At 45.1% G+C, this 27,705-nt stretch overlaps 1 protein-coding gene across 1 annotated transcript in view; it reads right to left on the bottom strand.

Annotated features, from left to right (window-relative positions):
* Positions 1-5,966: 5,966 nt before the first annotated feature.
* Positions 5,967-27,705, bottom strand: part of FAM20C (FAM20C golgi associated secretory pathway kinase) — a 103,730-nt gene continuing 81,991 nt past the window's right edge. Inside the window, exons 4-10 of the mRNA XM_080981057.1 lie at positions 24,514-24,606; positions 22,413-22,528; positions 17,248-17,428; positions 14,260-14,369; positions 13,535-13,616; positions 12,500-12,559; positions 5,967-8,879 (exon numbers count right to left, since the gene is read on the bottom strand). Of these exons, the coding sequence (XP_080837183.1) occupies positions 8,627-8,879; positions 12,500-12,559; positions 13,535-13,616; positions 14,260-14,369; positions 17,248-17,428; positions 22,413-22,528; positions 24,514-24,606 (895 nt within the window). The 3' untranslated portion in view covers positions 5,967-8,626. The remainder of the gene's footprint in view (positions 8,880-12,499; positions 12,560-13,534; positions 13,617-14,259; positions 14,370-17,247; positions 17,429-22,412; positions 22,529-24,513; positions 24,607-27,705) is intronic.

The raw sequence follows: 27,705 nt of genomic DNA, 5'->3' as shown, positions 1-27,705 counted from the left end.
GGTTGGTCCTCAGCTTTGGGTCTGCTTTGCTTCCTGACTCCAGCTGCATGGAAGATGGGCAAACTAATGTCAGTGTAAGGTAAAGGTAAAGAGACCCCTGACCATTAGGTCCAGTCGTGACCGACTCTAGGGTTGCGGCACTCATCTCGCTTTATTGGCCGAGGGAGCCGGCATACAGCTTCCGGGTCATGTGGCCAGCATGACTAAGCTGCTCCTGGCGAACCAGAGCAGCGCACGGAAATGCCGTTTACCTTCCCGCTGCAGCGGTACCTATTTATCTACTTGCACTTGACGTGCTTTCGAACTGCTAGGCTGGCAGGAGCAGGGACCAAGCAACGGGCGCTCACCCCATCGCGGGGATTCGAACCGCTGACCTTCTGATCGGCAAGTCCTAGGCTCTGTGGTTTAATCCACAGCGCCACCTGCATCCCTAATGTACTTGAAGCAGTGTACTTGAAGCAAAGATAAGCGGTGGAAGCCGCTTGGGCACCTGGGGCGGCACGCCCAGGGGTGGTGAGAGTCGCTCATAGGGGCTGGGCGAGCTGTCCATAGGCAGGGTGCGCTGTGGGGGCTCCGGAGTCTGCCTGCCTCCTCCCACTCAGCTGCCCTACAGCTGGTGGGGGGGAGGTAGCGGAAGGACCGTTTGGGCAGCCCAGAGCCTGCGCGCACCTAAGCCACCACATATCTCCCAGGAGAGACATGTGGCTCGGGCATGCTGCAGGCCCCATGGTGAATGCCGCCTGGCATTTTGTCACCCCCTTTAGTGGTGACACCCAGGGCAGCCCGCAGCCACTGCACCCCCTTCCTCCGCCCCTGGCAAAGATCACCAGTGTCAAAACAATGATTCTTCAACATCAACTTCGTTGGACTGGGCATGCTGTTCAGGTGCCTGATTATTGTCTTCCAAAGCAACTACTCTATTCCCAACTTAAGAATGGAAAGCGAAATATCGGTGGACAACAAAAGAGGTTTAAAGACGCTCTCAAGCCAATCTTCAAATGGGTCCAAACGTCAATGTCTAAAACTCCTGGTAGAGGACAAGGATCTAGAGATCACGCTAAGGGTGGCCAAATTCTGTGTAACTGCCATAAAACTTAGGGAACAAGCTGGAACTGTTAGAACCCAAAACTAAGAATTTGTCAAGAATGTATAACTTGCTGCTGAAATGGAACACTCAGGATGAAAATTAAATGGGCACAAGACGTTGGACACAACATTATGTTTGCTGACTGGGAACAGTTATGGACCACAGGTATGAAATTTACGGCATGTAATGCCCTAAGAGAGAATATTATGAAAATGATATACAGGTGGTACATAACCCCAGTCAAGCTTGCAAAAATCTATCATTTGCCCGATAATAAATGTTGGAAATGTAAAGAAACTGAAGGTACATTTTTTCACCTTTGGTGGACGTGCCCAAAGATTAAGTCTTTCTGGGAAATGATATATAATGAATTAAAAAAGGTATTTAAATATACCTTCCTCAAGAAACCAGAGGCCTTTCTCCTGGGCATAGTCAGCCAAACGGTGTTAAAAAAGGATAGAACTTTCTTTCTGTACGCAACAACAGCAGCAAGAATACTCATCGCAAAGTATTGGAAGACACAAGAGCTCCCCACACTGGAGGAATGGCAGATGAAACTGATGGATTATATGGAACTGGCGGAAATGACTGGCAGAATCCGTGACCAGGGAGAAGAGTCGGTGGAGGAAGATTGGAAGAAATTCAAAGACTATCTGCAGAAACATTGCAAAATTAAAGAATGTTAGAGTGATGTTGGATTGAAAATAAGTGGCTTCTAGCTATACAGGCTTTAAAGTTATATATAGATCAAGATTAAGGATTAGGATTAAAAAAAAAAAAGTTAAAGGAAATGGAAATTTGGTATTTGAGAGGTAAAAATTTAATGTTATATTATATTAAGATTAAGGATTGGGATTAAAAAAGAGGGAAAGAAACTGCTGGACAAACAAATTGAACTGGAATACAAAAGAGGGAGGTATGAGGAGGTCCAGAAAATAAGTAAATTTAAAAATGGTGATGAAAAGGTGGTATTGTTTTTAACTGTTTTCTTTTTTGTCTTTTTTTTGGTGTTTTTTTTTGGATTATATATTGTGTCTTTTTGAATTGTGTATTTTTCTTTTTTCTTTTTAATTTTTTATTGATGTGTTCTTTTTATTGGAAACCTTAATAAATATCATTTAAAAAAAAAAACTTAGGGAACAAGCTGTACTACCAAAATGATTAAGGTTTTAAATGACAATTTTAGGTTATATTTTAGTGATCAAGATTTAATATATATTTTTAACTGCCGCTATATCTGTATTGTCTCTGTTATACCCAATTGCAATTCAATGTATTCCTGGTGTGTTTTGTGATTTTCAAGATATTGTAAGTGAGCCGGAACTGGTCTGTGACCGTAATAATAAAATTCAAAACACTCTCAAGCCAAATCTTTAAAAAATGCAGTATAAACACTGATAACTGGGAAACACTGGCTTTCGAGTGCTCCAGTTGGAGTATAGTCTCTACCAAAGGCATCATAGACTTTGAAGAAGCATGAACTCAAGACCAAAGGGTGAGATGAGCTAAGAGGAAGAAATGTTTGGCAAACCTTCACCGTGATCAACTCCTGCCCAGAAACCAATGTCCCCACTGTGGAAGGATGTGTGGATCCAGAATTGGCCTCCACAGTTACTTATGGACTCACCGTTAAGACCGTGTTCATGGAAGACAATCTTACTCAGCTACAAGTGATCACCAAATAAGAAGATGCAACGCCCAGTTTGTCCCCCCCAGTTTGTCTCTTGCCTTCTTGCTTTTTGTCCCAAGCCTCACTCCCTTTTAAGGAGGCTGCAGGCAGTTCACCCAGTGGCTTGCTAAACCACTGAGTGAAGCACTTCCCTTCTCCGTTAAACCTCACTAGGTAAAGGTAAAGGGACCCTGACCATTAGGTTCAGTCGTGACCGACTCTGGGGTTGCGGCGCTCATCTCGCTTTATTGGCCGAGGGAGCCGGCGTACAGCTTCCGGGTCATGTGGCCAGCATGACTAAGCTAAACCAGAGCAGCCCACGGAAACGCCGTTTACCTTCCCACCGGAGCGATACCTATTTATCTACTTGCACTGGTGTGCTTTTGAACTGCTAGGTTGGCAGGAGCAGGGACCGAGCAACAGGAGCTCACCCTGTCGCGGGGATTCGAACCGCCGACCTTCTGATCGGCAAGTCCTAGGCTCTGTGATTTAACCCACAGTGCCACCCCCGTCCCTTAAAACCTCACTATAGGCACATTAAACATCTCACCTGGCCCTGCCTGCCATTTCTCATGCTGCGGTTAGCTTGGCTGCCAGAACATGACGACACCTTACATTTTCACATGTATTGGAAGATATTCTTAGAATATCATCTCTGCAATTGACATTGTATATGATATTTGATTTCCCGATTTGATATTGGGACAGTAGGCATGCAATGCTCTTTAGCCTTTAATCCCGACATGCAATGGCAGCAGCCTGGCAGTATTTGACTTGATGGCATTGCAATGATATTTAGCACTGGAGACAGTATTTCTTAGCTGATGTACAATGGATCTTAGTATCTGACAGCATCTGAAGGTCGGTGTGCAATAGTGTTTAATATTCAAATGTTATTTGACAGCTCTGTGAAATATTTAATAACTGACAGTGTTGGACAGCTTATGGAGGTTTCATATTTGATGTCTGCCAAAACACAAAGCCATGAAGCCAAAACCACTCTGGGAAAGGGCCACTGCTTAATGTCAGAGCATCTACTTTGCACGTAGAAAGGCCCAGGATCAACCCCTCACATTTCTAGATAGGTCTGGGAAAAGACTCAATTTTTTGAGACCCTGCAAAACCACTGCGTGTCGGTGTAGACAATACTGAGTTAGGACAAATGCTTTTGACTCAGAATATGGGCAGAGACATCTTTTTTTTTATTGTGCGTTCATGATTATTTGTGTTCATGATGGTATTGGGGCAGTTATACTCAATCCCACTTTCCACTGTTTTGCCTGCAAATGTTTCAGGGCACACATACCTCTTCTCTTCCGTTCAGTGCAAATCTCGCAGCTGCCTGCTGAAATTCTGTAGAATTGTTTGCACTGCAAAACCTTCCATCGCAGAACAACTAACAAAGCCTCAATGGCATGTTGCCGACATTTCACATTTGAAGTGTAAATTCAGATTTTGAATCTGAAGAGGCACATCTAAAACTCAAGCAGCGACACCAGAACATTTGCCGAATTTGAAAGAACTGCGAATCCCAACTTTCGCTTTATTGTGTGCTGGGTATGTGGAGGAAATTTTTCACCTCTATAATAATAATAATAATAATAATAATAATAATAATAATAATTTATTATTTATACCCCAACCATCTGGCTGAGTTTCCCCAGCCACTCTGGAAGGCTCCCAATCAAGTGTTAAAAACAGTACAGCATTAAATATTAAAAACTTCCCTAAACAGGGCTGCCTTCAGATGTCTTTTAAAGATAGGATAGCTGCTTATTTCCTTCACATCTGAAGGGAGGGTGTTCCACAGGGCGGGTGCCACTACTAAGACCCTCTGCCTGGTTCCCTGTAACCTCACTTCTCGCAGTGAGGGAACCGCCAAAAGGCCCTCAGAGCGATGGGGGTGGATACGCTCCTTCAGGTATACAGGACCGAGGCCGTTTAGGGCTTTAAAGGTCAGCACCAACACTTTGAATTGTGCTTGGAAAAGTACTGGGAGCCAATGCAGATCTCTCAGGACCGGTGTTATGTGGTTCTTGATCTGAACAACTAACAAGCAACTGAACTCCGTTTTGTGATAGCACACCTTATTGATAACCAGTGTGGTGTAGTGGTTAGAGTAGGAACTGGGTTCGAATCCTCCCACTCGGTCATGAAGCTCTCTGGGTGACCTTGCAACAGTCACAGTCTCTCAGCATTAACCTACCTCACAGGGTTTTTGTGAGGATAAAACACAGAGGGGATGCATGCCCCCTGGAGCAAAGGTGGGGTGTGATTAGAAATAACCAGTTCTATTTTTCTAGAAAAATAGCTGCCAGAATTCACCATGAATGCCTTCCTTGTTCTCTTAGAATGGCAATGGCACCCACCTGAAAGTTCCAGTCAGTTCTGGCTGGGAAAATGCCCTGTAAATAACAATAACCATTGAAGCCCTGCAACTTTTCTTATTCCTATGGAAATTTCCTCCCCCTGATTTAAGGTGCACTCAAGCAACCGTCCCCCTCCTTTGGAAGGATGTGTGCTGAGCTTCCAAGAGGACATTGCGCTTCGTCATGTTAATTCCCCTGAGCTCTCGGATTCCTGATCTAATAAACAGTGACACCCTTTCAGAGCCGCTGAATCTTCTTCTGCTAATCTGGCTGTCACACAAGCAGAAAAAGGTGTTTCGACCTCCCAGCCATGCACGCACGCATGCAATGCCCTCAGCATGAAGTGCCGCTGCCAGAGAACACTTAAGGTGAAATTCAACCCTGAATGCAGTCCTGGGACTTTGCACCTGTGACTGAGGGCTCCGTTTGTACCCAAGATGTCAGGGCTGAGATGTAGGTATATGTCGGAGGAGAGACGATAAGTAGGAACCCAGAGAGGAGCCAAGAAGTCGCAGCCAAGAGAGGCAGAGAACGCAGCAGAGCCAAGAAGAGAATCTCATTGCTGGGACAAGTTCCCAGTCCAACAGGAAGCCCTTCCTGTCCAATGGGGACACTGGCTGGGCAGGGCCAGCTCAGAGCCTGTTTCCATAGGGATATCTCTCTGATTATACAGCAGGGTGGAGACCCTGGAGCTCTCCAGATGTTGTTGGCTGGGGTGATGGGAGCTGTGGTCTAGCCACATCTGGAGGGGGGAAGCCCTACTACACAGTGAGTTCGTTCTCCCGAGTTTTCGTTCTCCCTTATTTCGTTCTGCTGAAATGGACAAAATAAGCATCGCATAGACTTTCTGGCTACACATTTGCCATATCTTTATTGCACTGGGACCACATTGCAAACAAATCCACCAAAAAAAAAAAAAAAATGCTGCAAAAGTAAGTCTATCACTGCCAAAAGCAGCCTCTTTTTTTTGTCTGTTTTTTTAATCTTCAGGTTGTTTTTTTTAAACTCGTATATGTATATATTTACACAAAAACTATCAAAAGCAAAGTCTGGAAAGCAGCTGCTCTGCTATGACAGTCTAGAAAGATAAGAGCCGCTACTTTTCCTTATGGATAAATAGTACAATTTGTCATATATCTTTTTTTACATCACTTTGTAAAACCACATTCAAGTATTCCTGTCAATGCACAAATTATCAAAATCCGCTTCTTGACTATGTTGCTGTAGCTTTGACTATGTCTAGGCAGGTTGCCGTTTATCGAGTGGGACTTTCTGCCTTTGAAAACAGTTTCTGAGATGTCTCCATCCTTGAAGCGCTGAGCAGACATGGGTGGGGTTGGGGCGGAAGCAATTTAAATAAAGTGAAGGAAACAACCTGAACACAAGAATCTTAATGGCACATTGAGAAATAAACGCAGAAGGTATAGCTAGGGATGGGCGGATCTCTCAATTTCGGTTTCTCCTCATTTCTCATTTCTGCCAGTGCTGAGTTCATTTCTTCACATTTCCACACCAGTTTGCAATTTTTTAAAAATAAGTCCTCATGAAAATCCACCAGCATCTTAGTGCAAAATTCTTCCTAGTATACACATTCTGGTTTGCAATTTTACTTAATGCACATGTTTTCCCAAGCGATTTGGACCAATAAAATGCTAGACTAATATGTTCATTCTGGCCCAAGCTTTATGGGAGCATACATATGTTTTTTTGCACATTTTGCACTTGCTTAGAGAACTGCCCTGCAAAATGCAGAATTTCGAAGGATGGCTGCATTTTGGTTCATGTAGCATGGCGGTAAGTAGATTCACCTTCAAATATCAGCTGAACCAAATTTCTTCCCCATCAAGAGAAGTAAGTAATAGTACCATTCTAGTCTGCCTTGGTCAGACCACACCCAGAGTACTGTGTGCAGTTCTGGCGCCACAATTTAAAAAGCTGGAACATGTGCAAAAGGGGATGGCCAAGATGAACAAGGGTCTGGAAACCAAGCCTTATGAGGAATGGTTGAGGCAACTGGGTATGTTTAGCCTGGTCAAGAGCAGACTGAGAGGAGATATTATAGCCATCTTTATATGGAAGATGGAGCAAGCTCCGGACGGTAGGACCCAAACTAACGGATTCAAGTCACAAGGAGATTCCGACGAAACGTCAGGAATAGCTATCCGACAGTAAGAGCTGTTTGACAATGGAACGTACTGCTTCAGAAAGTGATGGACTCTCCTTCAATGGAGGTTTTTAAGCAGAAGTTGGATGGCCACATGTCATGGATGATTTTAGTTGAGATTCCTGCATTGCAGGGGGTTGGACTAGCTGATCCACGGGGTCCCTTTCAACTCTGCAATTCTCTGATTCTTTGATTCCTAAGCATGTTCTTCTATAAGACTGTACCATTTAAATATGTGTCTGTGGGTGTGGAGGGGGAGGAGAAAGCTTTTTCCATGTTGCCAATTCTTTTGCACTTTGAAAGCTAGCATGCCAGGAACAATATTTATAGGCCAAACCTTCCCCTTGGCATGTTACATTTCCTATGTGCATGCAGTTTTGAACTTGGGGAGCACATAATGGTTCGATTCTCTCCCTGCTTGGGATTCCTAAGTGGAAAAGAGTCCCAGGATAGTTGCAAACAGTGTTGAATTATTTCTGTATGGCCCTTCTTTGACAGTAAATCGTGAGCTGTGAACATGAGGCGGTTGCTTTCTCCTTCCCTCCCTCAGGCTTGCATTTTTTTAAAAAAAACAAAACAAAAAGGACATCTTTTTCCATATATAAATACAAAATATTAAATAAAGATCTGCTTTCTGTACAAACAAAATAAGCTCAAGAGGAAAGGAAAGAAGTGCATTTTGCCACCAGGCAATTCATGTTCTCAAAATATTTTTCCAAATCACGTTTTGGGGATCGGCTCTTTTTAAAAGTGTGGCAATGAGAGCATTTCTTTTTCTAATCACTTAATCCGGAGATAGACAACTATTCTTTTACCCACCTCAAAATTTCCTGCAAGCCCTTCCTCACATTGCTGGTATGCTTCGCCCATGTGCCCCACATGCCTGTATGTCTTGTGTCTGCGCATAGGTTGGAGAGGGCTTGGCCACAACCACATCGCAGGATCTACAGCAACACCACACAAGGCGGGGCTTGCCAGAAGCTCCGCCCACAAGGTGTAACCCTTGCGCCGCCACGGGCAACGGGAAGAAATAATTTAGGGCTGAAGGGAAGAAGGACTGCATGGAGGCCGTGGCAACTGGGAGGCCGCATCTGCCAAAAACTTGTAGATTCCCCAAGGGGCATCCAAATTGGTCCATCTGGTTGCACCCGAGCCCCAGGGCTAAATCCTCTGCAGAGTCAATGCCTTAGCTACTTTGAGAATGGTTATTATCGCAATTTCTGAATTCACTGAATTCACACAGCGGCATACACAGTCCCTCGCAAGACTGTTCCTCCCTCCCCGGCTCCGGTTCTTTCTTTCACGGAACCAATAAAAACGTGGTCCTGCGATCTCCACTACCTCTTGGTAGCCATCGTGTTCACGTCGGAAACAAAGTCATTTTCGACGACGTTGCTGTAGCCATCTTTCTCTATACAGTCACTGACGGCCTTGAGGACTATCCGGAGCCTTCTGTCCATTGCTTCCAGGTGCAGCTTGTACAAGATGGGCGCGATCTTGTCCATCAGCAAGGATTCTTCCATCAGGTGGCTGAGCTTGTATTCCTCCTTGGCTAGCAGCTGCAACCGCAGGTAGGTGGACTTCCGTATTCTAAGGAAAGGAAGAGGCAAGGTGAGGAAAAAGGACCGCATTTAAGGTTTGCCGTGGCGAGTGGTACATGGAGTTCTGCCAGCGCTGCTGGCTCTGGCGGTAGCAGGGGAAGAGAGGCATTGCGGTGGAGTGGTTAGAGCAGCAGTTCCCAAAGTTTTTCAAGCCACCTCCCCATGAGTTCCATAAACTCATCCCCAGGCCACCCTACCTGATAAAAACATTACAGTGGTGCCTTGGTTCTCAAATGCCTTGGTTCCCAAACGGCGAAAACCTGGAAGTAAGTGTTCTGGTTTTTGAACGTTTTTCAGAAGCCGAATGTCTCTTGGCTACTGCTTCTGGGGCACCTGCACTAATCAGAAGCTGCACCTTGGTTTTCAAACATTTCAGAACCAAACAGACTTCCGGAACGTATTAAGTTTGGCGCTTTTGTTTTTGCTATTTATTTGCGTTTTTGTTTGCGAGGCTTTTTCGGTTAGTTTCTTTTTGTGACTGTGTGGAACCCAGTTCAGCTACTGATAGATGGTGTGACTGCGGAAATGGATAACAATGACTATCATCAGTGCAGTTAACGAAATAATTAATTTGAATTTTTTATCATCTGCAATACTGTCTTATTTATTTTATAGTACAGTACATTGATAATTGCTTTAATTTTATGGATCAGTGGTCTTGTTAGATAGTAAAATTCATGTTAAATTGCTGTTTTAGGGGTTTTTAAAAATCTGGAACAGATTAATATTTGTTTTGCATTACTTTCTATGGGAAAGCGCGCCTTGGTTTTGGAACGCTTTGGTTTTGGAACGGACTTCCGGAACGGATTAAGTTTGAGAACCAAGGTACCACTGTATTCAGAACAGGGGTCTGTTTGACTCACTAACGACGATCACAACACAATAAAATGCAAGTTTTGTTGGCATCTGTCTGTCTCGAAGGACAATGGAGTGCACCTCCAGGGGTGAAGTCAAACGGCTGGAGAATCACAGTGCCTGCTGTGGCTGCAGAGACCGGTAGCTTGTAACTGCTGCACATTCATTTGAAATTCAATTAACACTATTTAGTTTAATTAATTCAACAAAATGAATACAGGCTTGAGGCTGAAAAAGCTTCCCCATTCTGATCCGAACCCAGAAAGCAGCAGAAGCCTTGAAGTGGCAGCTGGAGGCAGTTGTGGTCTCTGGAGAGCAACCAAGCCATCAGCGTAGTCTGGGATCCAGAGCTTCTGTCTCAACGGCACCCAAACATTTCTGAGAACTGCTGATAGCCTTAATGATTTTTCTGGCTGTGTCAGATGCCGCACGATTTTTAATTGCATTTTTATGGTTTCTCTTATTTCTTATGCTGTGTTGCAATTTGCATGCGGCAGAATTGAAACTGCAACGCTGTGAAATGCAATAGAAGAAACGGAAGAAGCAATAAAAATGCAATTTCAGAATAATTCGGGTGTTTACTGTGAACACGCCATGGACCACCGGAGTGAAGCTTGCAGATCACTGGTGGTCCATTTTGGAAGCCCCTGTTCTGTGCTGTATGTCACTGAATACTAAACAGCTTAGGAGCAACAGCAGGAAAGAGCTGTTTGTGTTCCAGCCTCCGCTTGCGGCTCTCCTGAAAGCCTCTGGTTAACCACTGTGGGAACAAAATGCTGGACCTTTGGTTTCATCCAACAGGGTTTTTCTTACATTCTTCGCTTACGGCCCTCTTTCTCCCTCACCCTTGTGCTCTGTTCTGTAAAAGCCAGATTTAATTAAATGTCAAGTACTAGTCATCTAATTCCGGGGACTGGAATGCACTGAATCCAAGGTACATTTTGTGCCCTCAGAAAGAATCAAGTAACCTGAGATCTCAAAGGGCTGTTTCATTTCTCAGTAGGCATCACCTTGGTTTTCTAACGGCTGGTCCAGGAAGGACAACACAATGGAAATTGGGGGACGCTGCAAGGGGAAGGAGGGAGGGAGGGGAGGGTAAACTAGGCATGGAGCTGGAACAGTTCCAAAATACCAAATGGATATGAGTTTCTACAGGGCAGAGAGAAAGAGGGGCTTTCACTAATGTGTTTCTCCCCCCCCCCCAACAGATGCTCTGGACCACGAGTCTCTGACAAAGTTTAGATTGCCGTGGGGGGTGAAAACTCCTCCTCCATCACTGGGTACATGCTGCCAAGTTTGCTGCTTTGATGGAGCGATGTACAAAGGCCCTATTTTGCATTTTTTCTCTGGTCAGTCTAACTCTAGGTTGGGAACCTATGGCCCCTCTAGATGTTCCTGGATGACACGGACTATTGGCCATGCTATCTGAGACAACATCTCTATTCCAGCTGAAGGGCATTTTAGTATCCCTGTAGGATAGGCTTGTGGGACATGGGTGGCGCTGTGGGTTAAACCACAGAGCCTAGGACTTGCCGATCAGAAGGTCGGCGGTTCGAATCCCCGTGACGGGGTGAGCTCCCGTTGCTCGGTGCCTGCTCCTGCCAACCTAGCAGTTCGAAAGCACGTCCAAGTGCAAGTAAATAAATAGGTACTGCTCCGGTGGGAAGGTAAATGGCATTTCTGTGCGCTGCTCTGGTTTGCCAGAAGCGGCTTAGTCATGCTGGCCACATGACCCGGAAGCTGTACGCCGGCTCCCTCGGCCAATAAAGCGAGATGAGCGCCACAACCCCAGAGTCAGTCATGACTGGACCTAATGGTCAGGGGTCCCTTTACCTTTACTAGGATAGGCTTGTACCTTAGAAGGGGGCCAAATATGAGAGAACGGCCTACCCAGTGACTTGATGCCTGAGCAGGTATTTCTAGGAGTGACTTGAAACATAGAAACAATGGCTTGCATCTGATGTGGTGCTAAGTAACCATGCTGCACTGACAGGATGGTTACGTAAGTGTTTTTCCCCCCCTATTATGTATTTTGTGCTTTTTTAATCTTGTATTTTTATGTTATGACCCGACCTGAGATCTGTGGATAATCGGAAGTTTATTTTATTTATTCCATCTTTTATCTTTTACTTTCTTCTTTTTCTTTTATTCTTTTCTTTTTCTGTAAAGTATGTGTATGTATATATTGTACTATTGTGTAAGTTAATGTTGAATGTTTAATAATTTTTTTAAAAAATTTTTTAAAATGAGAGATCTGTGGAGAATGGGCAGTACAGTGGTACCTCGGGTTACAGACGCTTCAGGTTACAGATGCTTCTGGTTACAGACTCTGCTAACCCAGAAATAGTACCTCGGGTTAAGAACTTTACCTCAGGATGAGAACAGAAATTGCACGGCAGCGGGAGGCCCCATTAGCTAAAGTGGTACCTCAAGTTAAGAACAGTTTCAGGTTTAAGAACGGACCTCCAGAATGAATTAAGTTCTTAACCCGAGGTACCACTGTATATAAATTTAATAAATAACAACAACTACTTTCCCCTGGTGAAATTAAAATGGCTTTTGGGCACGTGGTTCATGCCTCTATTACTCCCAGCTGTTCAGGGAGGTCCAGTTGTTTCTTCAGTGCCTTAGAGACCTGCCACCACTGCAGACCAATCCTCAAAACACTTAGTGTTTCTCGAGACATTGCCCACCCCGGTAAATCATTCCCCATGAGGCTGCCACAGGGCTCATGACTGACAAGGGAAGGCTTACCTGCAGCACTGATTTAAAGGCACCAAGATGGATAGCTCGTCGTGGGAATATTTTCCAAACCTATCACAGAGACAGAAACAAGAGAAGAGAGTGTCAGGAGGGCATCCTGAGGCATCAGTTTTGCAATGGAGTTTGTTTAACCGGGATAAACGTAGGCGTGCAGTGCTGGGTCTGGAAAACTGCACCTCTTTCCAATGATGCCCCCTGATGGTGGGTGGTGGAATAAGCTACCACTTCTGTGGGCACAACATCAAGGTGTGTTTTAACAGCCTGTGAGGAAGAAGAGTCCGCCACCTTCTGAGGGAGTCAAACAGTCCTTGCCCTCAGAAAGTTCTTCCTGATGTTTAGTTGGAATCTGCTTTCTTGTCATGTGAATTCACTGGTTTGAGTCCTGCCCTCTGGAGCAACAGAAAACAAGCTTGCTCCATCTGCCATGTGAAAGCCCTTCAGATATTTGAAGACAGCTATCTATCCCATGTGCTCCAAGTCTTCTCTTCTCCAGGCTAAACATGTCCGACACCCCCAAGCATTCCTTGTAAGTCTTGGTTTCCAGATCCTTTATCATCTTGGTTGCCCTCCTCTGCAAATGAGTCCTTCTCAGCACTCATTGGAGATGCTCTGAATACAAAGTATATGCCCTACCACTGAGCTATGGCCTTTTGCCAGCGCAAAAATCTAAGAAGGCCCTGTAGCTTTAAGGGCAGCTTTTGCTGTGGGAAATCTGTAGTAAGCAGAGTTTCCCCTTCTGTGCAATTCTTAAAGTGACAAGAACTTTCTCAAGATCTACGGCATGGCCAGTTTATATGCTGGTCTGCAGGAATGATAAGGTGACTGGTTGTGGACTTATTTATTGTGACTCCTTACGCCTCAGCTTTTAAGGAAAATGTGGCAAATAAGTAACTTAATAATCATCATCAGAACCCTTCCCATGGGGCAGATGGTGTCAGATGGTTCTGTGAGGGGAGGTGGGTAAAAATGTTGGGGGAAATTAAACAAATATACTGGTTTAAAAGGGAAAGAAACACCAGCAATTACCCTCTTCCGTTGTCTAAGTGGATAATAAATGTCTCATTTCCAAACTTCTCGAAGGTTTCGTAATGATGGCGATCCATATTGCCTATAAAGGGGTAAAAAATGCAGGAAGGATAAACACAAATGCACACCAAATACTTATTAAATGGCTCGGAAAAGCAACACAGCACATATTTCCATCAAACTTTGGTTGCGTTCACACATGACAGTAAACCATGGATAGGCAATGGAGCCCTAACTCCGCTGCCCCCCACAGGAACACCCACCTGTCAATCACAAGACGCCATAATGATATCAGGTGATTGGCACCTTTCACAGTTGAGAGGAGGTTGTGTGCAAACACCAGTCTGGTGGGCTCCATTCCAAGTCCATAATTCTAGTCTATGATTTATGGAAGATCATCTTTGCAGAGGGGGAAAGGCTCTTTCTGCAGTCGAAAAGGAACATTTCCCCCTCTGCTGAGAAAGCACTTTGCATTTGAGCCGCTTCCTCCAAATGGAGCACGATTCCCTCCACAGCAAGCCTGTCGCCCCACGACTGAGGGGGCCGCACATCAGAAGAATAATTACATGCCAATCTATGTATCAGTGCAGGCTGTGTATGTGTGTGTGTTTGCTTAAAAATGAAATGAATTTTTCCTCCATCCGTCCGAAAGGCCTGCTAACATGTGCAGGATTGAGTTGGGATTCACAAGGTGCCATTTTTATTTCGAGATCTAGGAAACCTACCCATGAGAAAGTCAAAAATGGTCATGTCCATTATATCCAGCACTCTGGTTCCCCTGTCGTAGGGCGGTGTTTGCTTGACCTCTTCGCAATAGTCCGGGTCAACTTCCCACCTGGGAAAAGCAACAGTGTTAGGAGAATGTAGATGGAAAAACACACCGCTCTTATCTTTTCAATATTAAAGTCAGCAGGAGCTTTCTCCTTGAGTTCAAAATAAACAGGAGAAAATCTTCAGGGCTTTCTGGCATGCGTCCCAATTTTATTTCTCTCTCTCTTTGTGTGTGTATTACAGTCACCCTTACAAGAAGCTGACAGCCAGTGTGGTGTAGGGAACAGTTTTAGACTTATTTATTTAGCAAGATCTGAAGGAGAAGGAACTGATTAGTCATCTTTTCACAGTGAGAGCGACAATAGCTAAATACTGAGGCAGGAGAATTAAGTTCAAGAATCTACAGTATTGGTACTTTAGAGTTTGGCAAATAGTTATATTGGAGACATCATCTCACAGACATCAAGTAATGAAAGGTCAAAGGAAGATGGATGTACTTTTGACAGGGTGGCATTTGCCTATTTATTCTGTAAATAGCCAGGAATCTAAAAGATCACTTCCAATTACATATAAGATGGTTCGGGACTTTGGTACCAGAATCAGCTCCCTGGGTGGGGCAGAGTCACTATACTGGGCTCCCAGCAGGCAGAAGGCTGTTGCTTTCTGGGAGACAGATGAGGTGATGAGGAGGTCAGCATGGTGCAAACACAACGGAGGGAGGATCCAATCCAGCACTCCTGCTCCTGCTTTTCCACCACACTGACCTCCCTGCTCACCTCTTGCTCCAGGTAAGCAAGCGACCCACCCGCTGGTAAGGTAGCGTAGGAGAATGTCCCCATTTTATTTCATCTCCGAATTCATTTTGTGCATTGAGAACTTTGCAGTCTGAAATCTGTGCATGAGCTTTACTAACAAACTGGCTGCTTTTAAGGAGACGTACGGGCAAGCTGTGGTTCTTTTATAGTTCCTACCCCAACTTGAAGGGATAGAATACAATCTGGGAAGATGTGACACGAAGAACTAAACACTAGGAGGTTGGCTGAGCAAAGTAAATACACTAAATTTTAGGTCAAGAAGAGACCCCAAATGTCAACATAGATAACTGACAGCAGACATTTGCTGACAGATAATACACAGAGCTATTAGAGGACAACAAAGAAAGACGTTGAAAGATGGTTATGTGTATTCACATATTAAAATGAGAAGGTTGGGGTAGGCTAGTCAGAAGGGTCTAATGATCTCTGAGTGGTTTAAGAATGACAACAATGTGTTGTAACTGTTTAACTGTGGTGAAGACAACTGCTGTGATAACTGTCTGATTGTTTAAGTGGTAATCATTTGTGTAGCTGGATATATACGGTGGTACCTCCGGTTGTGCATGGGATTCGTTCCAGAGCTCTGGTTGGATCCTGAGGAATTTGCAACTGGAGGTGCCTGTTCTGCGCATGTGCATGGCACAGTAGAGCGCTTCTGTGCATGCATGCATGGTGAAACCCGGAAAAATACTTCCGGGTTTGCCGCGTTCACATCCTGAAGGATATGTGACCAGAGGTGTGCGTATCCAGAGGTAAAAGTAAAGGTAAAGGTAAAGGGACCCCTGACCATTAGGTCCAGTCATGGCAGACTCTGGGGTTGTGGCGCTCATCTTGCTTTATTGGCCAAGGGAGCTGGCATACAGCTTCCAGGTCATGTGGCCAGCATGACTAAGCCGCTTCTGGCAAACCAGAGCAGTGCACGGAAACACAATTTACCTTCCTGCCAGAGCGGTACCTATTTATCTACTTGCACTTTGATGTGCTTTTGAACTGCTAGATTGGCAGGAGAAGGGACCGAGCAACGGGAGCTTACCCCATTGCAGGGATTCGAACCACTGACCTTCTGGTTGGCAAGCCCTAGGCTCTGTGGTTTAAACCACAGCGCCACCCACGTCCAGAGGTACCACTGTATAAAGGTGATGCCTGGCAGTAGTAAAGGACAACCCCTTTCTGATATATTTTTTAGGATTTATAAAGGCCTAAGTTTTCACTTAAAACCTGTGTCTATTGGTGCTCCTCTTGGAAACCCCAGTAAAGGTGAACTGTTTACTAATTTCCCCAATACTAGCTTTGTGGCCCCACTTCACCTAGAAAGACACAGCTGTTTGATATAGATTTACTGAAGCTTGCACTCATTAGAGCTGCATCTGGTCAAGTCCTTCTGCACCACAATGCAGGTGTACAGAGATGTGAATGTCTGGGTGGCACGGAGAGAAATCTGGGAGGAAGAAACAGAATACCTAGAAAAAGCAGTGCGGGGCAGGGACACACAGATTTCTCCCTTTCACATCTCCGTTTTGGTACAGCTGCATGTTGGTGTAGGAGGAGGCAGATTCTTTGTCAATTCTAAAGAATGCAAGGGAAAAGGCTGCAGCTCAGTGGTAGAACATGTGCTTTGCATACAGAAGGTCCCGGGTTCAATCCCCGGCATCTCCAGGAAAAGCTGGGAAATATCCCTGCCTGAAACCCTGGAGAGATGCTGCCAGTCAGTGTAGACAATACAGAGGTAGATGGACCAATGATCTGAATCAGTATAAGGTACCTTCCTAAGTTTGTGATTCAGTACAGCTGCAATGGAGTCCAGAAGCTTTGATTTTGAAGCTTTTCAAGCAGACTCTCCTATGGAGACTATGACATCGGCAGGGGGGAAAAGAAGATCACTTAATTGAATTAAATAAAAGTGGTGTCCAGATGGGTGAACATGGGTTGGAACGGTTTATGGCTTTGCTCTCCTCAAGAGAGCCAACTGAAGCCGATGGAAATGTGCCAGTCATTCTCAGCAGGTTTTGAATCAAAGTCTGGCTACGAAACCACGGAAAACTAATTGCCTGCTGCTCCTAAGCAGCCCAGCAAAAATAGCTGCCGGGGTGCCGGGAAGCCTTTTGCCTAAATGGGAGGAGGACTCACTCAGCTTTCTTGCGCTTGTGGTAGGAACGTCTCCATGGATTCCTCCATGTTTTCCTTTTGGCCAAGGACAGGTCTGGCAGAAAGGCAGCAAGGGAGCCTTCGATCTGGTCTGGTTTCCCGCAAAGAGCATGCTCCGTGGAGCAGTAGTAAGAGCACTCGCCATAGAAACAGATGTTGTTGGCTGAGAAGAGAGAGAGAGAAAGAGAGAGGTGTAAGGGAGCATCTTCCATGTATTTGATGTTAAAAGAGAACAACGGAATGACTAGCTGATACAAGTGGGACCTGCTACAAAATGTTGCGGTGAATCCTCAGCTCCTAGCCAGGCAGACGTGTCCTTATCCAGAATACTCCATTCCGTTCACCACCTGCTTTCCTGTTTTTATGGCTACTGAGCACATATCTTCAGCTCCTAAGAGGAACGTTCAGCTTCAGGGTTCCTGCTAGTTGGCCAGCCAAGCTCCTTTTCCAGGCTATGCCATTCCAACCACCTCCCATTTCCTTGTTTTTATTCTCCAAACTGACAATCAACACCCCAGTACTCATGTTCGGCTTGCTCAGTCCTCAGTGAGCTAGGTTTTTCCTTCTTTTGTCTCACTATATATATTTTTATTTTTTAAAAATACCAGCCTCAACATCTCCCTGAGCATGCCGATAACTTCCTCATGTTTTTCAGTGGCCCCATTTTGGCTACAAATCCTAATCAGCACTCACTGACTGAGTTTGCCATTAGAGGGAATTATATATATTTATTTATTTTGCTACATTTACGCATTGCCTTTTCTGCCAAAGCATTTCGGCAGTTTCCTGTTTATCATAAAGGCTTTGAGACAGATACAAAAGGGGGTGAGGTGGGGAACCAAAGGAGAAACATGAGCAAATTCTCACACTGACTTTTTCAAACAGCTACAGAATGAAGCTACATAACGCCCAGGTGAAAGGCTCACTGCAGGAAGCAATTCTGGGAGGTTAAAAGCCAAAAAGCAGTTAGTCCAGTACCCCCAAAATGGAGGAGTGTTCTTCAACCTTTTGGACTACAACTCCCATCACCCTCAGCCAGCTTAGCCAAAGGTCTGGGATAATTGGAGTTTGGTCTTTCAATGTCTGGAGAACAAAGACTGAAGAATACTGTCCTAATGGACCCAGGAGGAAGGGTTGCTGATGGTGGAAGTTCCAAGATGAGAGGAGCCTTCAAGAGTTGGAGTCAGGTCTTGGTCAGCACGATGCCTGTCAATTTAACTCTTTATTCAAAGAAACCCAAACAGCGCAGGCCTAGTGATCCCAGCGACTCTTTCCAGTAGGGTCTTGCACAATGAGGCAGTTGTAAGGACTGAAGGTCCCCGCTTTCCCGCAACTGCCTAAGTCCGCTCTTCTGCAGGGCTTTCCTCAAGCAACTGGGAGACTGCATCTGCACAGAAGCATTCTCTGCTCTGCTCTCTTCATTTCTCTGTGGGTTCTGGGAGACATGGGGGCATAGCTGTCAACGTTTCCCTTTTTTTAAGAGAAATTCCCTTATTCCGAATAGGATTCCTCGCAAGAAAAGGGAAAAGTTGACAGCTATGCGAGGGGTGAGCTGGCTGCAGCAGGAGGGGGAGACTCCCTGGCTTCTTCAGCAGCCTTCCTCATCTGTGTCTCCCACCCCCTCTCCTACCTCTGAGTCTGGACTGCTCTCTGCCACAGCCTCTCCCTGCTCACTAAACCCCGTTGCCTCTTCAGCTTCCAACACCTCCTCTTCCTAGTCTGCTCCCTCTTCTCCGTCTGCCCACTCATTGTCATCCCACCACCAATCCCCAGGCTCCGAACCTTCTTCCCCTGGGGGTTCCCCAACTGTAGCCTCCACCAGTCCTCTGCATCTAGCCAGTCCATGACAGTAGCCATCAACAGCCCTCTCTTCCTGGAATTTGTCTCCTCCTCTTTTAAAGCCACCCAAGTTGGTGACCATCATTGCCTCCAGTGGCAGGTAGTTCCAACTTTCATTTATCTGTCCCGAATTTTCCAGCATTCAGCTTCATTGCATGCCCTTGAGCTCTACTGTTAATGGGAGAGGAAGGAAAAAAGCATTTCTCTATCCACTTTATCTTGCAGAATGGAGAGGGAGGCATCATCTTATATTTTGCCTCAGGCAGTCATATTTTAGGCTTGCCACAGGCTGTGGTGCCCCGTTGGGTAGTTGGGAGAAAACCCTGGGCCTCTTGCTGTGTAATCTGTGGAGAGAGTCCTCTGTGTCTTGGTAGGGTTAGAAATATGGTCTGCACAGTTAGTCATTTATCCTTCTGCACGTTCAAAATCCTGGAGAGCGATACTCATCTAACACACATTCAAAGGAAACACAGAGAGATCTTAATCTATCTCTCCTGGGTAACAGGAGCAGATATGCTATTGTTTGCTTACTCAGAGGGAGGGGGGATACTGGGGTGGAAATCCATAATCCCCTGTGATTGGTTAACATGAACAAAAGCCCCAGCACTTACTAACTATGTAACATTGATTTCGGTAAACTGCCGCTTCAATTACTCTGGAAACTATGGCAGACATTGTTAATATGTCTCTTTTTGCTGCTAAATTACCACTCATTCGTCCAAGGCCTGGAGTTATAGCAGTCGGCCCAACTGCAAAAGGACGTATCAGTGCATTTAAATAATTACTGACCTATTTCCATTCCTCACATTTAGTCTAAAGTGCTCCAGTCCTCTTTTTATTTCCAAATGTAGCATTGTGTTATCGACTTCCCTCCTTCCGCCCCCCTGCCACTTTCAGGCAGGTTTCTTCGAACAAAAGGCTGGTGCCTTCGATGGAGAGTAATTCTTGAACAAAACTGCGATGGCCATTTTTCAGCCCCAAACACCCTGTAGAAACTCCAAAACAGCTGTGTGTGTGTTTGTGTGTGTTTAAGAGATGAGGATGAGGAACCGCTTGCCTGTGGGGCAGCCTCAGGCCCATAAAGGAACTTCTAGCTTGTCAGGGGATCCAGTTTGATGCATGAGGTCATCTTCCACAAATGGAGTCCACCTGTCAATCAGCTGGAGGAGGTGGGTTTTCATCCCGCTGGGTGCTCCAGTTCATGCATTGTTTTGGAATTCAATAGGTTTGCCTTTAAGTGCAACTCAATCAAATTTCTTTCTCATCCTTACCACCCGGCTTCAGCAAAGGTTGCAAAAGCTCTGTCATTATTATAGCAACCCTGGTTATATATTGAAGCCTAAGGAACAACCTGAGTAATTTCCAGAAGTAAAACTGCAGAGGCAACTTGGGAACTTAAAACAACAGAAGCCCAGGAACTCACTGTTCAGGCTGCCAGCTAAGATAACCGTCTCCTTACGATCCTTATATAATTCTAGACGTTCATAGAACGGTGCAGCCTCTGCCTATTTTTGTTAGCGAGAGGAGTCCAGTTAAGAATTTTAAATATCTGCAAATCGCTTGAACATATTTACGTGGAGGTGATCTAGCTCCCCCTGCCCATTTCTTTGCCAGTCAGCTGTTATTAACAAAACGTCACCAGAGGTCTTTCTCTACGAATGCTGAAGTTCATTAAGCCTCACCAGTATAGGCAGATAAATGCGTTTTGATGAACGCTGGCATCAAAAGGCAGCAATTCAGGGAACAGGATGGGCACAAAAGGTTCGGACCCTGCAGGAAACAGAGAGCCGTAAACTCCATCCTGCATGAAACATAAGAAGAGTCTGCAGGATCAGGCCAAGGGCCCATGTGCTGGGCCCGGGGGTAACCTGAGTAACGCGGTCCAGGTCCCGAATCCAAGGGTTCCGCGAGGAGTCAGTCCGACAGGGCCAAGGCAGGACACAAGGAAAACCAGGCAAAGTCAGGCACAGGATCACAGGCAGGTTCTGGCAAACAGCAACGTTGCTCCCGCATCCTGGGGCAGGGTCCAGCAGCCTTTTATCTCTGTCGGGGTAATGGCTGATCGTGACCCCCCGATCCCCCTGTCTCGCCCAAAGGTGAGCACTCCTCCTGCAAGTACTCAGGTCTCTCCTTCTCTCAGACCTCAGTCTCTGCAGCTCGGGAGACGTTGATGGGTTACTAGACCCAGAGGCCGCCTCAGTCTCTCCTGACCTAACTGGTAGTGGAGCAGCTGTAAATGATTGCCCAGCTGAAGGCAACAAGGTAATCCCCGCATCTGGAGCCAGGGCGGGCTCAGGCCCCTGACTCGGCCCAGCTGGTCTTGTTGCAGGGGAACCTGTGCAGACTGGGGCTCTTCAGAATCAAGTCCCAGACTAGGTTCAGATGCTGCCTAAGGCAAAGGATCTGGTGCGGACTGAGACTCCTCTGGCTCCGAGTCTGAGCCTGAGTCCCAGGCCATCACAGCCCACCTAGTCTAGCATCCTGTTCCCACAGTGGCCAACCAGATGCATGTGGGAAACCAGGTAGCAGAATATGAACACGAGAGCCCTCTCCCCTCCTGTGGTTTCAGGAACTGGAATGCGGAATCATTGATGCCTCCAACTGTAGAGGCAGATCATAGCCATCACAGCCAGTAGCCAGGGATGGTCCTCTCCTCCATGAATTTATCCAATTCTCTTTTAAAGCCATCCAAGTTGGTGGCCATCACTGCTTCCTGGGGGAATGAGCCACCATAGTTTGAATAGAACATCCACACCATACATTTACAAATCATGGCTTTCCCGCAAAGAATCTTGGGAACTGTAGTTTACCTCCCGCAAAGCTTGGCACCCTTAAAAAATGGTGGTCCCCAGGATTCTTTGGGGTAAGCCATGTGCTTCAAATATAAGGAGACCTTAGGGGAGATTAACCAACTCTGGGCAGAAAGATGTATTTGCAATGTATTTATGTTGTAGTCCACTATATCTGGAAGGCCGAAGATTTGGTTTCCGTCTTCTAAAAGATGCAGGACTTGGTGGGAACCATCAGCCTGACCTGCGCCATGTTAAAATAAGACCTGTTTTTATGGCAGTAAGAAAAATATGCCCTCCCCTGAGAGGCTCGATTAGCGCCAACCTTGCTTTATTTTCCATGTCTGGCAAAAAAGCTTATTTTAAATATTGTAGGTTTTATCTGTGCTGCTAGATGGTTGATTGCTTTATCCAGTTTGTAATTTTACTTGCTGTATTGCTGCAAAGCCCTCTGGAATATATTGTCATAAAGATTTTTTAATAAGAAAGTGAATTACATTTCAGAACGGAAGTACATACCTGGTGAGATGAAAAACGTCCTCCATAGTTTCTTGTCACGCGTAACGTCCCTTATTTCTCTTGTCATGTTAACTAATCTGCCTGCGACTGGTGGGACACGCCGGAAGTCCAGGATTCTGAGCGGCGGGGGTGGGGAGGAGGAAAAACAGAGAGAGAGTATGGCATTGAAATGACAGTCCTGGACATTTCAAGTTTCTCATTTTTCCTGTCTTGAAATCTGTTTGACCCACTTCTGTACCAGTCTGCATGAAAAGTTCTAGTTGTTTGGGCAGGCAGTTCTTTCAATAGATGCACTTTTGCAAGCCATTTCCCCATATGTAGGGCATTTTTGGTATACAGTGGTACCTTGGTTCTCAAACACCTTGGTACTCAAACAACTTGGAACCCAAACACTGCAAACCAGGAAGTAAGTGTTCTGGTTTGTGAACTTTTTCCAGAAGCCAAATATACTCCATTTTGAGTGTCACGCTTCTGTTTTGAGTGTTAAGCTGAGGTCAGTCTGATTTATTTTGCGTTTTTGTTTTTGTGACTGTGTGGAACCCAGTTCAGCTACTGATTGATTGATTGATCGTGTAACTGCAGTACATTGTTTCTTGCTTTCCTTTTATGGATCAAAGGTCTCGTTAGATGGTAAAATTCATGTTAATTTGCTGTTTTAGGGGTTGTTTTTAAAAGTCTGGAACGGATTAATCCATTTTGCATTACTTTCTATGGGAAAGAGCGCCTTGGTTTCGGAACGCTTTGGTTTTGGAACGGACTTCTGGAATGGATTAAGTTTGAGAACAAAGGTACCACTGTATCACTATCCCAAATACATACACTTTTGGGCACATCCCCCCCCCCCAAAAAAAATATGTGCTTTTTAAACACATGTTGTTTGCTCATTTGAAGCACTGAACGCAAACATTCGGAGAAGTGTTTTGAAGGATTGCTATGCTTTGGTTCGCGGATTGCTTAGGAAATGTAAAATAGGTTTGCATGAATGTGCGAACTAAACAAACTCACTGCCCTCAAGCATTGTACATACTACTGAATTCAAAGGCAGCCTTTTTGCTTGTGTTGTTTATAGACCTCAGCAAGAGGGCAATCTGGTGCCCTACTTTACAACGGACAGTACTATATCTGAATGTGTCATCTGTTTGAAAGGTTGCCTGGCCCAAGTCTTGTTTATTTATTTAATTTATACCCCATTCCTTTTCTCCATGGAGCTCAAGGTGGTGTACATGGTTCATCCCCTCCTCAGGTAATTCCCACAGCAACCCTGTGAGGGAGGTTAGGCTGAGAGGCACTGACTGCCCCCCCTCCCAGGGCCGGATTTAGGTTTGATGAGGCTCTAAGCTACTGAAGGTAATGGGGCCCTTCATATGTCCAGCTGTCCTTTTGTCAACAACAAATTGTCGCTGTTTTTCACGTTGAATATATGCTACATGGTAATTTATGGACCTAATAGGTATCTAAAGTCACATAACAAAACAGGAGCCTACATGACACAAAACATTGTTGCTGTATGTAGGTTTTATTTTATTTGTTTTTTTATCTTATATTTTAGAAGTGTACATCCAGGTTTTTTTCCTTTAATTTTTTTGGGGGCCCCCAAGAGAGTGGGGCGCTAAGCTATAGCTTGTTTAGCTTATATGTAAATATGGCACTGCCCCCCGCAACGAGCTTCATGGCCCAGTGGGGATTCGAACCCTCATCACCCAACTCCTAATCCAGCACTCTAACCACTACACCACACTGGCTCTCAAAGAAAAGGAAAGAGAGCAGACGGGGGCTTGAAGTTACCCAACAGATCAGGCATAGGCAAACTCTGGCCCTCCAGATGTTTGGGACTACAATTCCCATCATCCCTAGCTAACAGGACCAGTGGTCAGGGGTGATGGGAATTGTAGTCCCAAACATCTGGAGGCCCGGAGCTTCCTATCCCTGCAATAGCTGTTAGCACCTCAGACAGTGGACTGAGCAGGCACACAGTTCACCGAGTCAGACTTCACAAGGGTTTAAAATATATATATATATCCATGCAACATACAAACCTAAAACTCAGTAGGTGATTCCCTGTCATTTTTTTTTGTTTTAATTATTGCTGCGTGCTCCTTACCTGTCCAGGTGAAATGCTGCAATTTCCGCATTGTGCCGCTCGTAGTCCGAGAAATAGAAAAAGTCTGGGGGAGTTTCTTGCTCTCTTGTTTGCCTGTAAAAAGAAAGACAGGAGAAGATTGCACACTTGAGGCTAAGCAAAAAAAGGGTTAGTAAGTCTCTGTGGTGGGTTCCCTGATGAGAAGCCCTTGGAGCCTTTTAAGCAGGGATGCTTGAGGTACATGTTAAGTTGTGGGTGAACATATCAGACGACACAGCGATTCTTCAATAGCTCTTGTTTATTCACAGGCCCAGAACAGAACTGAGCTGAAGGGTTCAGCCAACCTGCTTATATAGAGCTCAACTACAAAGCAACAGTAACAACTTTCTGTTACTATCCAATCACTGAACGTCACTTTCATTTCCTTATTTGCATATGTGGACCTGAGTGAAAACTATCTACAGTATCCCCCTGCTGGCGCAGGGTGAGAACTTCAGTACATAACAGTACATGATTCCTGTGACTGCTGGTGCAAACTGACCTTAGCCAGTCTCCCAGGTTAAAGACCCATCTGGTCTTTACATTGAAAGCATTATGGACATGGCTTCTCGCAAAGAATCCTGGGAGCTGTAGTTTCTAAAAGGTGCTGAGAACCCTATTAGGAGACCCCTATCCCACTCACAGAGCTACAGTTCTTGGAGCGATTTAACAACCAATCTCTCTTTCTATGGAACTCTGGGAATTGTAGCTCTGTGAGGGGAATAGGGGTATCCTAATAGGGTTCTCAGCACCTTTTAGAAACTACAACTCCCAGGGTTCTTTGGGAGAAGCTATGGCTGTTTAAAGTGGCAAGATACTGCTTTAAATGTAGAGTGCAGATGGGGCCTAATTTGAGGATGGCAAACATTTCTCCTTCAACATTTGCATTTCCTCAAAATCCGCAATACAGTAAGCTCGCAACTTGCACAAGGGTTACATTCTGGGGATCGTGCCTAGAGCCAAAATTTCATATACAGTTGTACCTCAGAAGTTGAACGGATTCCATTCCAGAAGTCCGTTCAACTTCCGAAACTTTCAGAAACCACAAAAGCCCCATTGGACATTTGGCTTCCAAAAGAACGTTTGAAAACCGAAACACTCACTTCCGGTTTTTGACCATTTGGGAGCAGGAACGTTTGACTCTGAAGGCATTTGGGAGCCGAGGTACGACTGTAGACACAACCTACTGGGTTCAATGGTAAGCGGGATTGCCAAAGTCATTTTCCCCAGAACCCTGCCTCCTTCCCACTCCCTTTTTAATTTTAATGTATATTTTTTTTGCCACGAGCAAAAATTTGAATGCACACAAGTTAATGCACATAAGTTGCAGGCTTCCTGCAAAATTATTAGCTCAAAAGCTGCTACGAAATATGGGTCTTGGGCTAAAATACATATAGAAATGCATATATTAAGCTAAAATGGATTTGTTATGTATTTTGAGATGAGATACTACTTAAATCTGAATTTCTGTGTGATTGATATTAAAAAGCTGCAAATTAATTTATATTAGTAAAAAGTTGCAAATTAATTTTTATTTATTTAAAAGCATTAAATAAAAACCAGTTAATATTTTAAAAAAAATCTCTAAGTGGTGCTCAGTCTAAAAAATAAAAATTCAAACATCAAAACAGAAAGGCATCCTAGAAGACTCAAATACATGAAACAGGGTCCCTGTTCAAAGTGGGAAAAAATGTGGAATAGGCTTAAGAATCAATACATGGAAAATGAGGCTGGAAGTAGACAGTCCCATTCATTTCTAATTCTGAGTGGCTTTGAACACATTATTTCAGTAATCTTACAACAGCCCTGCGAGGTAGTCCAATATTACCACCCTCATACTGCTGATGGAGTTGCAACTTCAGTTACGTCATATGTGCCATATGACTGCATTGTACATCATTCTCACATCTACAACTGTGCAAACAAGGCCTAATTATGAGAAAATTCCAGGTTCCAAGCGACGCATGTGTATGGGAAAGTCCCCCCCCCCCCCACAAACCGTCCCTTCTCAACACACAAACACTCTGTCGAACAACATCTAAGAAGAGCAGCAGAAAAGATGGTTGCTTTATTAGACCCTTGTGAATCCCAATTATAACGTTTCCGAAAGTCATCGTGCTTCTCTTTCAACTTTGGCTGCTGCACTGCTTCCGCTGTAAAACATGACAGTTCCGTTTTACATCTGAGCTCCACCAATGTTCTCTCCATCTCCGCATTTATAGTCACTTGGCATGTGCAGTGCTCTCCTGCATATTAACAAGCTCAAGAGAGGGATGCATTGTATGAACCTGTAGTTCCTTCATCTCGGGTGCATTTGGGGGCAGGATCGATCCGGAATTACTATTATTATTTGCTTAAAATCAAAAGCTTATGTGCGTTCGAAGAGGGGTGTGTGGGTCGGTGAAGGCTCATCCCACTCCTAGCATTACTGTGCCCTGAAGCTCTTCCCCACAGCCTGTGGGTACCCAGAAGAAGACGCTTTATGTCATGTTCAGGTCCCTTCCAGAAGGAGTCACTACTAAGCTGAAGTATTGCCAATGTGGATGGAGAAATGGCCAAGCTTTGGCTACTAACTTTTTTGGGTCCATGGGCCCAAACCAACAGGAGGGGCTGTTGTGGGCTCCATTTGCATACAGACTGCAACGGGCCACCAGGAGCCACCTAGGGCAGCTGTGGGGCTTGCTGATGGAGAATTTCTGAGAGACAAGTCTGCAGCTAGACCATTTCTCCTTTCTGGAGTGGGGCCAGATAAGGAAGAACTGGGGAGAGATGTAGAGTTCTAGTAGAGCAAAAGCCCAGCAGGGAGAAGGTGCTGGGAAGGATCTCAAGTGGTTCCACAGGGCCTGTGGTGATATCTCCAAATGTAGATAAAGGTAAAGGACCATTAAGGCCAGTCAAAGGCGACTATGGGGTTGTGGCGCTCATCTCACTTTTTGACAGAGGGTGCCAGCGTTTGTCCACAGACAGCTTTCCAGGTCATGTGGCCAGCATGACTAAACTGTTTCTGGCGCAACAGAACTCTGTGATGGAAACCAGAGCACACGGAAATGCCATTCACCTTCCCGCTACAGTGGTACCTATTTATTTACTTGCAGTGGCGTGCTTTCAAACTGCTAGGTTGGCAAGAGCTGGGACAAAGCAATGGGAGTTCACCCCATTGCAGAGATTCAAACT

Source organism: Podarcis pityusensis (genome assembly GCF_964106645.2).
Source record: "Podarcis pityusensis genome assembly, chromosome: 14".
In the NCBI taxonomy this organism is placed as follows: Eukaryota; Metazoa; Chordata; class Lepidosauria; order Squamata; family Lacertidae; genus Podarcis; species Podarcis pityusensis.
Note: the sequence above shows the minus strand (reverse complement) of the source record. Positions and strands in the feature narration are given on the sequence as shown.